This window comes from Oryza brachyantha, chromosome 3, assembly GCF_000231095.2.
Source record: "Oryza brachyantha chromosome 3, ObraRS2, whole genome shotgun sequence".
In the NCBI taxonomy this organism is placed as follows: Eukaryota; Viridiplantae; Streptophyta; class Magnoliopsida; order Poales; family Poaceae; genus Oryza; species Oryza brachyantha.
This window is the reverse complement of record NC_023165.2, coordinates 4,122,807-4,137,212: the sequence shown is the minus strand read 5'-3', so window position 1 is coordinate 4,137,212 and position 14,406 is coordinate 4,122,807. Positions and strand designations below refer to the sequence as shown.

The 14,406-nt window shown below is 38.5% G+C and overlaps 2 protein-coding genes across 2 annotated transcripts; both read right to left on the bottom strand.

The window, feature by feature from the left end:
- Positions 1–62: 62 nt before the first annotated feature.
- Positions 63–5,048, bottom strand: LOC102722749 (polyamine oxidase 6-like). The gene is made up of 10 exons (XM_006649484.3): positions 4,931–5,048; positions 4,446–4,701; positions 3,741–3,887; positions 1,935–2,190; positions 1,685–1,828; positions 1,180–1,329; positions 741–998; positions 531–612; positions 345–433; positions 63–239 (listed from the first exon to the last, which is right to left on the bottom strand). The coding sequence occupies exons 1-9, from the start codon at positions 5,046–5,048 to the stop codon at positions 360–362; spliced, it is 1,485 nt and encodes a 494-aa protein (XP_006649547.1). The 3' UTR covers positions 63–239; positions 345–359.
- A 2,874-nt stretch (positions 5,049–7,922) lies between these two features.
- On the bottom strand, positions 7,923–14,286 carry LOC102722471 (polyamine oxidase 1-like). The gene is made up of 10 exons (XM_006649483.1): positions 14,169–14,286; positions 13,695–13,947; positions 12,848–12,994; positions 10,669–10,924; positions 9,964–10,107; positions 9,660–9,809; positions 8,857–9,114; positions 8,469–8,550; positions 8,290–8,378; positions 7,923–8,157 (listed from the first exon to the last, which is right to left on the bottom strand). The coding sequence occupies exons 1-9, from the start codon at positions 14,284–14,286 to the stop codon at positions 8,299–8,301; spliced, it is 1,488 nt and encodes a 495-aa protein (XP_006649546.1). The 3' UTR covers positions 7,923–8,157; positions 8,290–8,298.
- Positions 14,287–14,406: the final 120 nt, after the last annotated feature.

Here is a 14,406-nt window from a genome sequence, read left to right as displayed (position 1 = left end):
GCTTACGAGTGAGTACAAATCTACCTAAAAGAGTCTCAAGCATGAATGAACATGGTGCCTAAAATCCTTTATTCAACTCGGAAGAACATCACAGGGATAAATCAGCATCATTGCTGAAGCACCTAACAATTAAACATGTAGGAGGCATCAACGCTGCAAAACCACTACGGCATTCCACACAGACTCCTTACTACTTAGCCAACTCAAATTTGCACCCCTTCATTCAGATATAACTGCACCTAGAAATTAAATAAAAGCATGCAGGATCAGGTGACTGAAGATATAAGGATGAATTACACATTTACAAGATCGAAGCAGCGAAGGTAGTTCTAGTTAATACTTACATTTACCAACTAGTCTTACTTGCCCTGAACGTGAAACTTGCACATATTCTTCTGCGCGCAGTTGATCAGAATTTCTGCAGAGTCAATACCTGACGCAGTAAAGCAAATAATGCAACACATGAGCACAAAACCTTAGCATCAGAAATATTGTCAAACTCTTCAGTATAGGCATAGATATATGAGCACCTGAAAGATAACCTCCATGGACATAGCCATTGTAGAACTCGCTTGTATGCTCACCGGTGAAGTAAACCCTCCCAACCGGTGCCTGATGTATGTACACATAAACAGAAAACACAGCAACCAAAGATCAAATTTAACTGCAGTTGCTACAAAATCCCATTTGCAATGAACACCATGATCGATGTGATTAGCATTTCGTTGGAGTTAAGTTACCCTGAGCTGGTCATATTCGTAGCGGTTGACGCCGATGGGCCAGTTGGAGAAGGAGCCCCTGAAGAACCTGTTTGACCACCATCTTGGGACAAGGATGTCCGTCGCGTCAGGGACGTCCTCGTCGGGGAACATGCTCCTTAGCACCTCCATGATCTCTGCCTTGGTTTGGTTGTCTGACTGCTGCTCGATCCGTCTCGACTCCTCGTCGGTGACCGTGACAAGAAGAACATTAGCATCTGGGTATTGCACCTCAAACTCCTGAATAATTAAGCACAAAATTATGACAATCGCAAAGGTTTGAGTTAGAGTTATGTTGCTGGACTTCAATTCATGTTTGGTTTGGCATTCTTTTAAAATGGTACAGTGGTACTGATTAATACTGTACCAATTCATGTACGTTTTGAGACGTTCAGCTATTGTGTATCGCTGAATTTTGTACCTGCCACATTCCGTAGTAACCTCTTCTTGTGCTCGCGTAGAGGAAGAACTCCCTCCCTTTCCCTACGGGCCAAAATCTCTCGGGGAACTTGAGGAATATCTTGGTGTAAACAGCCATGTCGAATTCGTAGATGGCAAGAATCTTCCATTTCTAATAAAAATATAGAGAATATGTAACTAACATACACTTGCAAGAATCTTCCAATTCTGATAAAACATAGAGAAAATGTAGCTAATATGCACATCCTGATATTCGGAATACTAGTCATTCCAAGGTAATTAAACACACGTATGACATATGCTTGGACCAAGGGCGGAACTAGGTGTGGGGTGGCTTGAGCTTAAGTCCCATGCCTAGCTAAAAATTATATTAAAAATATATTAAATTTTAGCTCAAATTTATCTAAATAATTTATTCTCTGTCATTTTGAGTTTCAGGTTTAAGAAACTTATTGATTCCACCCTGCTTGGACCTAGGAAGCAGGGCAATAAATGTTGAAACTGACAGGCAGCTGTGGCTTGAACTGTATGAGATCGCTCTGCAAGACCCCCAAGCTAGCAGAAACCATGACATAGTCTGCCTGGTACACCGAGCCATCCTCTGTCTCGACAGTGACGCCGCTCGAGGAGTAGGTGATCTCGTTCACCGCCTACAAAACCACCCATCACATGCTTAGTAACCAAACTGGAATGGAGCATTTTGGGTTTTTTTTTCTTCTGATTGAGAAGAACATGAAAGTACGTTGCAGAAGTGACCTTGTTGAGCTGCAGCCGGGCGTCGGCGACGTTGCCGGAGTCGTCGGTGTCGAGGTATTGGCCGGCGAGGTAGTGGACGACGGACTCGTAGCCCCGTTGGTCTGCGACGAAGAAGGAGTCGTCGCCGAAGTCGGTCGAGGTCCTCTGGGGAACGCCGTTCTGTAGGCTGGTCACGCGCGGTGGCTCCGCGAACGCGTAGTCGTATATGAAGTAGTCTATCACCATGTCCACCGGCGACGAGGGGCCGTTGGGCAGACTGGCCATTGCATTTGCACGCAGTCACCAACAAAATAAACTCAAATTTTCCCGTGTAAATAATAACTTATCTCGTTTTACGTGATATAAAGTTGCTACACACTTTTATTGGATCAAACTCATCCTAAATCATTCATCCGTCTCTAAATATTTAACTCCGTTGACTTTTTATACATGTTTGACTATTCGTTTTATTATAAAAAAGATAATTATTAATTATTTTTGTATTATTTCATTTATCGTTAAATATACTTTTATGCATATATATAACTTTACATATTTATTTAGAAAAAAATAAATAAATAAAAGGTCAAACATATGTTAAAAAGTAGCTGTGTATATTTACAGTTGAGCAATTTTACAGTCCAACAAAAAGTATATCGAGGTACCATTACCTCACAGTACCAAATTGTTTCGGATCGTTGGATCTAACAGCGTACATCCTACTCAGCTAGATCTAATGGTGAGAAATGATTTGATACATCGAGATACTTTTTGTTGGGGGTTTTCTTACCATCCTTGAAAAGTATCTCAAGATATCAATAATTTTAGTACAAATTTTTGGTACCTCAATATACCACACTTTTTATACTAAAAATGTGATACCTAGAAGTGGTTTTTTAAGGACGATAAAAAACTCTGCAAATCTGTTTACAGGAGAGAGTCCGATTATATACCGCTGATGTTTGCATCATGCTTGCACTTGGGCCACACGTGAGATGCAGGTGTGCAACTTTGCATATGAGAACCATAGGGCCCATACGCACATGTATACTAGGCCACTGGGGCCGTGGACGTCATTTGTGCTTTCATTTTTTTTTATCTCTTCTTGATTTATTTTTATCTATTTTACATGACATCTTTCACTTAATTTTTATGTATTTAAGAAAATGTAATTATGTACAAAATATATTCTATACCCAGGATTTAAATATTTTGATCGGCTTTTGTGAAACTTTGAGTTTTAGATGGTTTAGCTTTTGCTCAGTTCTGGTTGAAACAATGAGAAGCTGTTTTTACCTCGAAAACGGTAAGGTAAAACCAAGTTATACTCATGAATAAAGTTACCGAGTAGAAATTTCTATGTACAAACTTTCCGAGTAGAGGGTTTTAAATCCAAATTGGCATTTAACTCTTCCTCATTGTTAAATATATTTTGCATATATTTTTAACTCAATCTTATCTGTTTTAGAAAACACATTTCATGTACAAAGTCTTGTTATACCCATCTAGAAATTTGAACTTCCTACTTGAAAAGTACGTAGTAAAATTGAAAGGATGTACAAAGTTTACTATTTACTCTCTTTGTTTTTTATTTTAACGGCGTTGATTTTTGGATCTATATTTGACCATTTATCTTATTTAAAATTTTCATCGAATATATAAAATTATAATTCATGCATACTTAAAATTCCAATAGCAATAAAATCAAACCATAACAAAATAATTAATGTAGTTTTCAAGTAGAAAACTCAAACTTGAATGGACATTTGTCTAATTCTTTTAAATAAGTTTAGTCGCCATTTTTTTTCTAATAAGCATAGGACGTACTGATCGTTGAGCCGTTGCATGGCAAGGATTGACATGTCGTCCCGGCCACTCGTGGGCAAAGTGGCGGACAGTTTCTCCCCGCTCTCTCCGACTTCATGCGCTCGGTCGATTGTCTTCTGCACCTCAGCTTCGTCATGAACACCACCACTGAAAAGTATACGAACATGTATAACTAAGTACGTGAGCATAGATAATTTGGAGACACATTGGCGATTGTTTGTTGTTTAAAGTAAAAAAAAATCAAACGAAATATTTGTAAACGAAAAATAACTTGTGAAAAACCTTTATATATGTATTAGCATTCTAAAACCAAGACTGAAAAAATAAACCATGGTAAAAAAAAAACCCTTAAAACCAACTGCACATTTAAGTTTGAAAATTTAAATTTTGGCTTAAACATAAGTGAAAAGATGAGTTGATCAGGATTGATGGATAAACACAGTGGCGGAGACATACCGGGACCATGAAAAAAATCTTAAGTGTGTGTAAATATAGTAAATATATAAAAAATTATTATTTATTAACATATGTAAAATACACTTTTAATTAGTTTTATATTTTTATTATAATATATTATATGTTATATTTGTGATACTTTAAAAATTGTGTAAGTTGGACCATTCAAATAAAAATCACGAACACAGCACCGGATAAACAATCGATCCATGCACTCGCTCGCTCGTTCGCGTGGATGAATGTACGTACTCCTCCTTGTAGACGTTTTGGGCGAGGTAAGTTTCGAAGTCAGAAAAGAAGTTCCGGAGCCTGAGGGTGGAGTTGACGATGGGCCAGATAGGGTTCATCTTTTCGCCATTGACGCCCTCCACCCAGTTGGCGCCGACCTCCACGTTGACGCCGGTGAAGTTCTCCTTGCGCATCCTCCCGCCGACGTGGTCCGTCGCCTCCAGGATGAGCACGTCCGTTATCCCGGCTTCCGACAGCCGCTTCCCCGCCGAGATCCCTGCGTGCATGCATACATGCACATCTAATTAATAACTATAATTAATTAACCCTGCATAATACGTGTGTTAATTGTATGTGTAATTTTTACTATAATTTAAAAATACTAAAAATTTATCTTGAAATACAAAGTAGCTAGTATTACTGAATTTTATATTTAAAAATATGGTATCCATCGGACTTTCGTCGGTACTTTCTTTAAGAAAAGTAAAATCGTTCTGACGGTATACCGGAGATGCCGGCGCCGACGATGATGACCCTGGGGCCGGCGCCGGCGCCGGCGGCGAAGGATGCATGGTGTGCTATGGTGAGCGCTAGCACAAGCGAGATGGCCGTTGTGGGCTTCATACTTAGCTCGCTCCTCACACGCTAAGGCTTACGTTGAGGCTTGGCTACCGACCCGGCCTAGCTAGCTCAACATTAGCTTGCTTCATCCGGCCGGCCGGGTGGCCGCGATATATATAGAGTATGTAGTTTTATCTTAAAGGGTAAAAATATGTCCCTAACTAATCTCCATTTTAACGCATATAGTATAATAAATCATCCGAGTTTTGTGCACTCAACTACTCGATCATACTAATTAAATAACCAAATTAAATTAAAGTGTAAGGGTAATTTTACCACCGCTAAAAAAATATTGAGAGGTAATTAACTATCTAAAAGTATCGAATTTTACGCTAGAAAATATAGTATATTTTTATTTTTCTCAAAAATGGTAAAATTGCTTAAACTGTAAGTATTTATTAGCACCGTAGAGATCACAAGCTTTTGCATATATATAGCACACTGAGAGAATTTCATTTGCTCTAGTAACACCAGAAGTACGTTCATGCATGCCGTTCATTTTAGCACTCTGTTCAGGTTAAACTAATAACAGAAATTTGAACGTACGGGATTTTAAAAAGAAGATCGACCAATCGGATTAAACGTATATATATATGGTGCTATCAAATTGAACCAGATTCTTTCAGCGACATATACAAGCTGGACGTACATGAATCTACTATACATTGAATCAAACAAAAGTTGGTATTATTGTCAGGTTGCAAAGAGTACGTACTACGTGGAATTAATAATACACATGAACGCGCCGAACGCATGTGACTATTTCCGGACTGCATGTGATGCGATTAGTACAACGTTGTACCGGTGAAAGGAACAGCGTCCTGGATTTAGTTTGCGAGTTTACGTACGATTGTACGAATTAACATCGTATCCACTAATCCTCGTGTGTGTGTGTATTCCACAAATTAAATGGCCACATATAAGCGTACGACTGACGAGCCACAGGCCCACGAGCCAGCGCGCCGCCGGCGTCCAAAAGCTGCATCGATATCGATTGTTCACCGTATATTAAGAATACTAGCAATTTTACCGTTCAACAAAAAGTAACAAAAAGTATTTCAAGGTACCGGTACCTGTAGTATTAAATTGTTTCTGATCGTTGGATCTATAGGCACACATTCTACTCAGCTAGATCCAATAATAAGAAATGATTTCGTACCTCGAGGTACTTTTTATTGGACCGAAGCAAATCTCTAAGGATATCCACTTTCATGGAAATAACTATGAATCATTCTTACAATCAACTTTTTATCTAAGTTTAATAATTATATTATTTAAAATTTTACGTAAATATGTAAAATTATAAAGTATCTTTAAACGTATCTTTAAAAGCATCTTCAAGAGTTTGCTATCCCTACTCCCCATCCTTGTTTTTTTAGTCAATTGAAAAAAAAACCTCCAATGGTTTGCCATATGACTTTTTTAAATTTAGACATTTGCTATATCTTCGCATTTGCGCATATATTTGGAAGTCCAAGTTTGGTTTACTATTCACATAAAAAAAATATGTCCCACTTCTCTCCCACGCATGCACGGAACTCGCACACACCGACTTCGCCTCCTACGTGCGCCACCGCCGTGCCGTGCGTGGCACACGGCGTGGAGAGACGGTGCGCGTCGTAGGGAGGACGGGGCGAGGCGGCGAGCGAGCAGGCGCTAGGGGTTGAATATGGATCGACGTGGACGAGACTTTTAATTTTCGATTGAAAATAAAATCATGAGCCTAATTTTAGTTTTGCCAACTAAAATATACCAAACTATTAAAGATTGAGTACAATTTTCTTTGCCATATTATTTAGAGACTTACCAAAACATTAGATTTGGAAAATAAAATTTGCCCACGTGCATATTTGCTAGTAGTAATAAAAGGCCAAGTTTTTGACATGGGCCTAGGTAGGTTGTGAGAACCAGACCGTTGATGTCAGCCCATGTGATCTCCTAGGCGGACACTGATCTTTACCATTGAGAAAAGTGGACGGAAACATTATAAATTTTTATAACGGTAGAGATTAGATCGGCAAATGAAAATCATGCATGTGTTTTCTTTTCTTTAAGACCAAAGAGGCTACTGCCTCCAATTATTTATTAGAAAGACTGGGTTAACAGCCAATGCTACATGACAATTCTTTGGGTTTAGTTGAGTTACATAAAGGTCTTGTAATTTCCACATAAGTACAAAAGAAAAACAAAACAAAAGGTAATGGGGGGACTTGCTCGACGGTGGAACGAGTCTGACCAGGGGCAGAACTATAAATTTCTCAAACCTAGAGCACAATGATAATGATAAAGTATAAATTTTTTATATAAATTTTAATTAAAACTTAACACATTACGTCGTAATGTATTTTTTTGAGCTAGATGTGAGACTCAAGCCTAAGCTGTCTCCCTCCTGGCGCCAGCGGGGGACGATGAGGAAGAGCAATCAGACTATCAGAATAAAGGAGCCGAGTTGGTTTTTTTGCTCAGACGTTTCGCGAGATCTCGAGCAGTTCGTTCGTGTCTAGGGGGCGATAACAGGTCTAATCATTTTACGTCTAAAATTTAAGAGTCAGATTCAAAATAGGTTGAAAATAAAATTGTATAGAGTTTTGAGCTAAAATTTATTAAGAATTAAATAGGGTTGTGGAAGAAGCTACGAGCCTTGACTCATTCCCACCCCTATCCGTGTCTCTCCTCACACGTTCCCTTTGAAAATTACGTTCAAGTATAACAATTTTATCAGTAATTTGAAGCAAGGAAGACGGAAGTTCGATCAGGCAGCAAAGCCTGCTTAATTAATTGCAGGTTACAGATCTACCTAACAGAACCCCAAGCATGAATGAACAGGTTTATCTTGGACGATAGCCATGAGAAATTACAAAATTCCAATCCACAAATTATTTTTATTCAATTCGGAAGAACATCGCAGGAATCCACACAAATTGCATGCCTTGGCTTAATTGATGAACTAGACATTCCACACAGACCTGCTTAATTGCTGAAAATAGGCAGTAGGAGGCATGTCCTGCAGTGCTACACGACATTTCACACAAATTGCCATATTACTCTCGATGAACAAACTGTGGCATCACACACACACACACACTCATTCCTTCATTAAAAATACCAGCACCTAGAAATAAAATCAGCATGCTGGATTAGGTGATTGAAGATATAATTAAGGACGTGTAATACGGTATTGCAAATTTACACGATCAAAGCAGCGAAGCTAGTTTTTTTTTCTTAATACTCCTACTTAGTTTACCTTTAGAAACTAGTCGTATTTTCCCTTAACATGGTATTTGCACACCTTCTTCCGCGCACAGTTGATCAGAATGTCTGCAGAGTCGATACCTGACGAAGAAAAGCAAATACGCAACACATAAGCACAGAATTTTAGCAGTAGGAATCTTCTCAGGCTCTTGATTAGGCTTAGATATATACCTGCAAGGTAGCCTCCATGGACATAGCCATTGTAGAACTCGCTAGTGTGCTCACCGGTGAAGTAAACCCTCCCAACCGGTGCCTAACGTACGTACATAGAAACAGAAAAACAACCAAAGCCCAAATGTAACTGCATTTGTTATAACCATAAATCACATAATCACATTTGTAATTAAAGGGGTCATTGTTTGGTAAAAAAATCCAAACGGTATATTTGTAAACGTAAAATAATTTATGAACAAAACTTTTATATACTGAAAATAAACTACAAAGGAAAAAAACCAAAAATAAACTTCAATTTAAAGTTAAAAATTTAAATTTTATCTTATAAACATAAACAGAAGTGAAAATACGATAATGTAACATAACAATGTGATTAGCACAGTACCCTGAGCTGGTCAAATTCATAGCGGTTGACGCCAATGGGCCAGTTGGAGAAGGTGCCCTTGTAGAACCTATTTGACCACCATCTTGGTACAAGGATGTCAGTTACTTCAGGTACGTCCTTGCCAGGGAACATGTTCCTCAGCACCTCCATGATCTCTGCCTTGGTCTGGTTGTCTGACTGTTGTTCGATCCTCCTCGACTCCTCGTCGGTGACCGTCACAAGAAGAACGTTAGCATCTGGGTATTGCTTCTCGAATTCCTGAATAATCACAAAATTAAGATCAGGGTATTGCTTCTCGAATTCCTGAATAATCACAAAATTAAGATCATTGCAATTTGCAAAGGATCGAATTCCGTTACTGTATTTCAATTCATGCGCAGTTTGACACTCTCTTTTAACATGTTTACAGTAGTAGCACTACTGCACTAATGCTTGATCTTTGGGCAACGCTTCGGTGCATATTACTTGTAGTATAATACTGTCAGTAGAACTAATCTCGTCTATTGATTTAAAAAGGTATTTTCATACTTTGATTAATATTAGATTTGATTTATTATTTTTTTATCACATTATGCACGGATAAAAAAAAGCCCAGCAAGCCCACTTATTATCACAGTAAAAAAGATGATATTGCACTCTTAGAATTCTACTACACCTAAAATTGTTGATAGTATAATTTAATGACAACTGTCCAACAAAATTAGATCAGCGATTTAGATTAAATTATACTGCAAGTAATATGCACTGAAGTCGGCCTCTCGATTCTTTAGGCTTTGACTCTTTTGTTTTTGCATTGAGTGTACCTGCCATATTGCATAGTAACCTCTCTTGGTGCTCGCATACAAGAAGAATTCCCTCCCTTGTCCTTCAGGCCAGAACTTCTTGGGGAACTTGACAAATATCTTGGTGTAAACAGCCATGTCGAACTCGTAGATTGCAAGAATCTTCCATTTCTAAATGAGATGCAGAGAAATTGTAACTAATATTCACATCTTGCTATTCACAATAAAACTGCAACTACTACAAATTCCCAAGGTATTAAACACATGTATGATATGGTTACATTGAACTCAAAGAACAGAACAGGATAGAAAACTTAGAACCGACGGGCAACTGCGGCTTGAATTGTATGAGATCGCTCTGCAGAACTCCCAAGCTGGCAGAAACCATGACATAGTCTGCCTGGTAGACCGAGCCATCCTCCGTCTTGACGATGACGCCACTTGAGGAGTAGGAGATCTCTCGCACCACCTATTAATCATACTACCCATGGCATGATTAGTTTACATGTTTCTCACGGATAGCCACATGGTTACAATGGATGATGACGATGAACTCTTGTATAGGAGTATTTTTACGATTCTTGAGTAGATATCTAGATGTATGAAAATTTCGAGGAATTTTACGGTCCTTGAGAATTTTAAACTAAATTTTTGGTATCTCTCAGTACCTACTTAAGGACCGTAAAATTGCTCAAAAATTTTAGTGTAAAATTTAGTACCTCTTGGTACCTTAGGTATTAGAAGGTACCAAATTTTACATTAAATTTTAGTACCTATCGGTACCTTTTCAAGTAGGGTTTTTTTATCATCCTTAGAAAGTATCTCGAGGTATCAAAAAATTTAGTACAATTTTTTTGTAACTTAAAGTATAATATACCTCAGGGTACTACACCTTCTATATAAAAAATATAGTAGCTTAAGTTAATTTTTTAAGGATAGTAAAAAAGCTCGTTATATCGTAAAATTGGTTATTGTATGATGGCATGAAAGTGTGTGGTAGGGAATGCAGATGGGATATACAAAAGGTGACCTTGTTGAGCTGCAGCCGGGCGTCGGCGATGTCGCCGGACTTGCTGGTGTTGAGGTATTGGCCGGCGAGGTAGTGGACGACGGATTCATAGCCCCGTTGGTCGGCGACGAAGTAGACGTCGCCCCCAAAGTCGCTAAAGGTCTTGGCGGGAACGGCGTTCTGTAGGCTGGTCACGCGTGGTGGTTCGGCGAATTCGTAGTCGTACAAGAAGTAGTCTACCACCATGTCCACCGGCGATGAGGGTCCGCTGGGCTGGCTGGCCATTGCATTTGCACGCAATCAACAACGCAAGACAGATCAGTGATTGTGGTCATTGATCAGCACACCATGACCTTGTTAATTTTCATGTATTTGCTAGGCTAGTTTATAGCGAAAATGCTAACGAGCAAACACCCGCGTGAACACAACTTCCTATATACAAACTTTCTACATACAGACTTTATATATAGAAAATTTATATATATTATTTGTAGTGTCTAGTCTTTATATATACATCTTTCTAAGATGATATTTTCAATCTAGATATTTTTAATAGATAATTTAGATGTTAATTTTGTCACTGTGTATAAATTTTCACTAAACTTTCTGTGTATAAAGATAAACTTAATTTATACATACAAACAAAGTGTAAAAAATTTATATATATGTAAACTTTGTAGGTAATAGAACTGTTCGTGCAGGTTAACAGGTGCCCAGGTGTTCGCCTATTAGGCTACCCAATTTATAGTACATTAGAGATCTAAAGCATGGGCCTCATTTTTAAAGGAGCAATTTTTCCATCCTTAAGGAGATACCAAAAGGTACCGCTATTTTTTATGTAAAATTTTATATAGAAAATAATAGTATCTCTTGGTACCTTCTCAAGAATGAGAAAAAAACTCTTTTAAAAAGAGCCTAAGATGTAACACTTCGCCCACGAAAACACATGGCTATTTATTTTCTGAAATCTATATAATGCTAGAAATTTTTATATTATACAACATGTGGAATAGATTTATTATGAATATTTTTAGTCCCCTGAACGAATGTGGTGCCTTCTTCCGAGCTATCTTTGTAATATAATATATAGTCAGATATACCCACAATGTTTATAACCAATATTTGTTATCTTTGGTTTGGTGTGTTTCTTATTTATGAAATGAGGCGCCGGAGCTCATTGGCTAGACACTATCAACAATAACAATGTGAAAAGGTGTTCAAATAAAATTTATAGTGGGTTTGTAAGTGGCTTGTCCATGCGCCAAGTGCCATGATTAGCATAGAAGCATAGTAACATGGTGATGCATTTTATTAGATTTTTTTTTCAGATGTGCTTCTATGCTTCACGTGTATAAACCTGCACGAAAATTAAAGCGTATTAACAGTTGAAATTGAAAGATGATTAGTACTGTAAACTTCATTATAGAGGGACAGTTTCGTCCTTAAAAATATTAGTCCTCGGCCCATCCCAGCCCAGAATGCTTCTCACGCACGCATGCAACACCGACGCCATCAACTTCCTCGTACGCACGCAGCACCGGATCGGAGCGCCGCTCCATCCATCCTTATTCCGGCGAGCAGCTCCAGATCACTAGCATTTTTGATAAAGTGATGTGCCCAGCGCCGGACTAGCATGTTGATTAGTGAGTAAGTATTGTATATAAAAATATGTGGATCTTGATTAGTTACCTGGATGAATAGCATGCTGACTGTTCTGTGATTTTTTTGTTTGACCAGGAGTTTTGTGATTATTTTCATCCTTCTGTACAATTAGTTCGTGATCAAATGTTGAATTTGGTGACTGGGTCATTGAGAGCAGCCAGTACTCGGCGTATCTCCTTTTTTACACGTGAAGCATAGAAGCACATCTCAAATTTGTTTCCGTTTTTTCATGCTTAAGGGTTTCACACTTTTCTGGAAGTTCTAATTATTCCATAACAACTACAATTAGTCTGTTAGGGTTAAGTAGTTCTTTCAATACATTGCATATACTGTTGTAGCACAACAGACCTATTTACCTTACCGTTATGGTATAACCAAATACGTGGTTTTGATCTTTCTTTCTTTTGTCCCCAGTTGAAAGTTATACTTTTTCCTACCTTGAGAACTGGTAGATTTTCCTCGATTTATTTAGAATTAACCTGAGCATCAAGAGCAGATTAAGTGAGAAATAATTAATTAAGCTGCAGAGAGAACGTACTGATTGTTGAGCCGTTGCATGGCAAGGATTGACAGGTCGTCCCGGCCGCTGGGGGACAAAGTGGCAGCTAGTTTCTCCCCACTATCTCCGACTTTATTCGCTCGGTCGATTATCTTCTGTGCCTCAGCTTCATCGTACAAGCCACCGCTGAAAGTATACAGCAGCATCATGATATTGTGGCCGGTCTAGTTTTTAATTTTTTTTCTAAAAACATCACCTCGAAGCTTTGGACTCCTAAATAAAGTATTAAATATAGATAAAAATAAAACTAATTGCGTAGTTAGGGAAGAAATCGTGAGATGTATCTTTTGAGCCTAATTAGTACATGATTAGCCATGCGTACTACAGTAACCCACATGTGGTAATGGTGGATTAATTAGGCTCACAGATTCGTCTCGCGTTTTCAGGCTGGCTATAAAATTTATTTTTTCATTTATATCGGAAGACCTTTCGATATCCAGTCAAACGTCTGACGTGACACACCCGATCCAAAAAATTTTGGAAACTAAACAAGCCTTGTGTTTATTTTTCTAACGATCGATAAAAAATGTGATTTTTATAGATATTTAATAGTATAAATAAAAATTAACTAATATATAATTAAAAATATACTATACAAAATAAGATAATTAACTTCCATGTAGAATCTTCTTAAAAAAACACACCTAAAAACCGAGAAATAATTTAACAAAAAATATGGAGTAATATATATCTATGCACATGCATACACGAAAAGCCGAGTAATATATAGACACACACATGGAGCATAATTTGGAGACACAATCGATAAACATGCAGGTGTGTCGATCGAGTTTATTAATCATATAGATATGATGCACGTACGTACTCCTCCTTGTAGATGTTTTGGGCAAGGTAGTCGAAGTCGGAGTGGAAGTTCCTGAGCTTGAGCGTGGAGTTGACGATGGGCCAGATAGGGTTCATCTTTCCGCCATTGACGCCCTCCACCCAGTTGGCGCCCACCTCCACGTTGACGCCGGCGAAGTTCTCCTTGCGCATCCTCCCGCCGACGTGGTCCGTCGCCTCCAGGATGAGCACGTCCGTTATCCCGGCCTCCGACAGCCGCTTCCCCGCCGAGATCCCTGCGTGCATGCATACACGCACATCTAATTAATAACTATAACTAATTAACCCTGCATAATACGTGTGTTAATTGTATGTGTAATTTTTACTACAATTTAAAAACACTAAAAATTTATCTTGAAATACAAAGTAGCTAGGATTACTGAATTTTATATTTAAAAATACGGTATCCGTCGGTACCTTCTTAAAAATACTAAAATTGCTCTGGCTGTATGTATACCGGAGATGCCGGCGCCGACGATGATGACCCTGGGGCCGGCGCCGGCGCCGGCGGCGAGGGAAGCATGCTGCACTACGGCTAGTGCTAGCACAAGCGCAATGGCTATTGTGGGCTTCATACTCCTCCCTCTCTCTCTCTCTCTACTTAGGCATGAGGCTTGACTGACCGGATAGCCTTATATATATAGGGATATATAAGACTAGATATCGGAAACTTGTTCTTAATTAACTCAAAAAAT

Excerpts from the sequence above, each read along its gene's own strand:
- LOC102722749 (XM_006649484.3), bottom strand. The coding sequence starts at position 5,048 with ATGAAGCCCACAACGGCCATCTCGCTTGTGCTAGCGCTCACCATAGCA. Across the intron at positions 3,888-4,445 it reads CAAAACGTCTACAAGGAGGA|TGGTGGTGTTCATGACGAAG; the intron begins GTACGTACATTC and ends TATACTTTTCAG. Across the intron at positions 613-740 it reads ACGAATATGACCAGCTCAGG|GCACCGGTTGGGAGGGTTTA; the intron begins GTAACTTAACTC and ends TACATACATCAG.
- LOC102722471 (XM_006649483.1), bottom strand. The coding sequence starts at position 14,286 with ATGAAGCCCACAATAGCCATTGCGCTTGTGCTAGCACTAGCCGTAGTG. Across the intron at positions 12,995-13,694 it reads CAAAACATCTACAAGGAGGA|CGGTGGCTTGTACGATGAAG; the intron begins GTACGTACGTGC and ends GTATACTTTCAG. Across the intron at positions 8,551-8,856 it reads ATGAATTTGACCAGCTCAGG|GCACCGGTTGGGAGGGTTTA; the intron begins GTACTGTGCTAA and ends TACGTACGTTAG.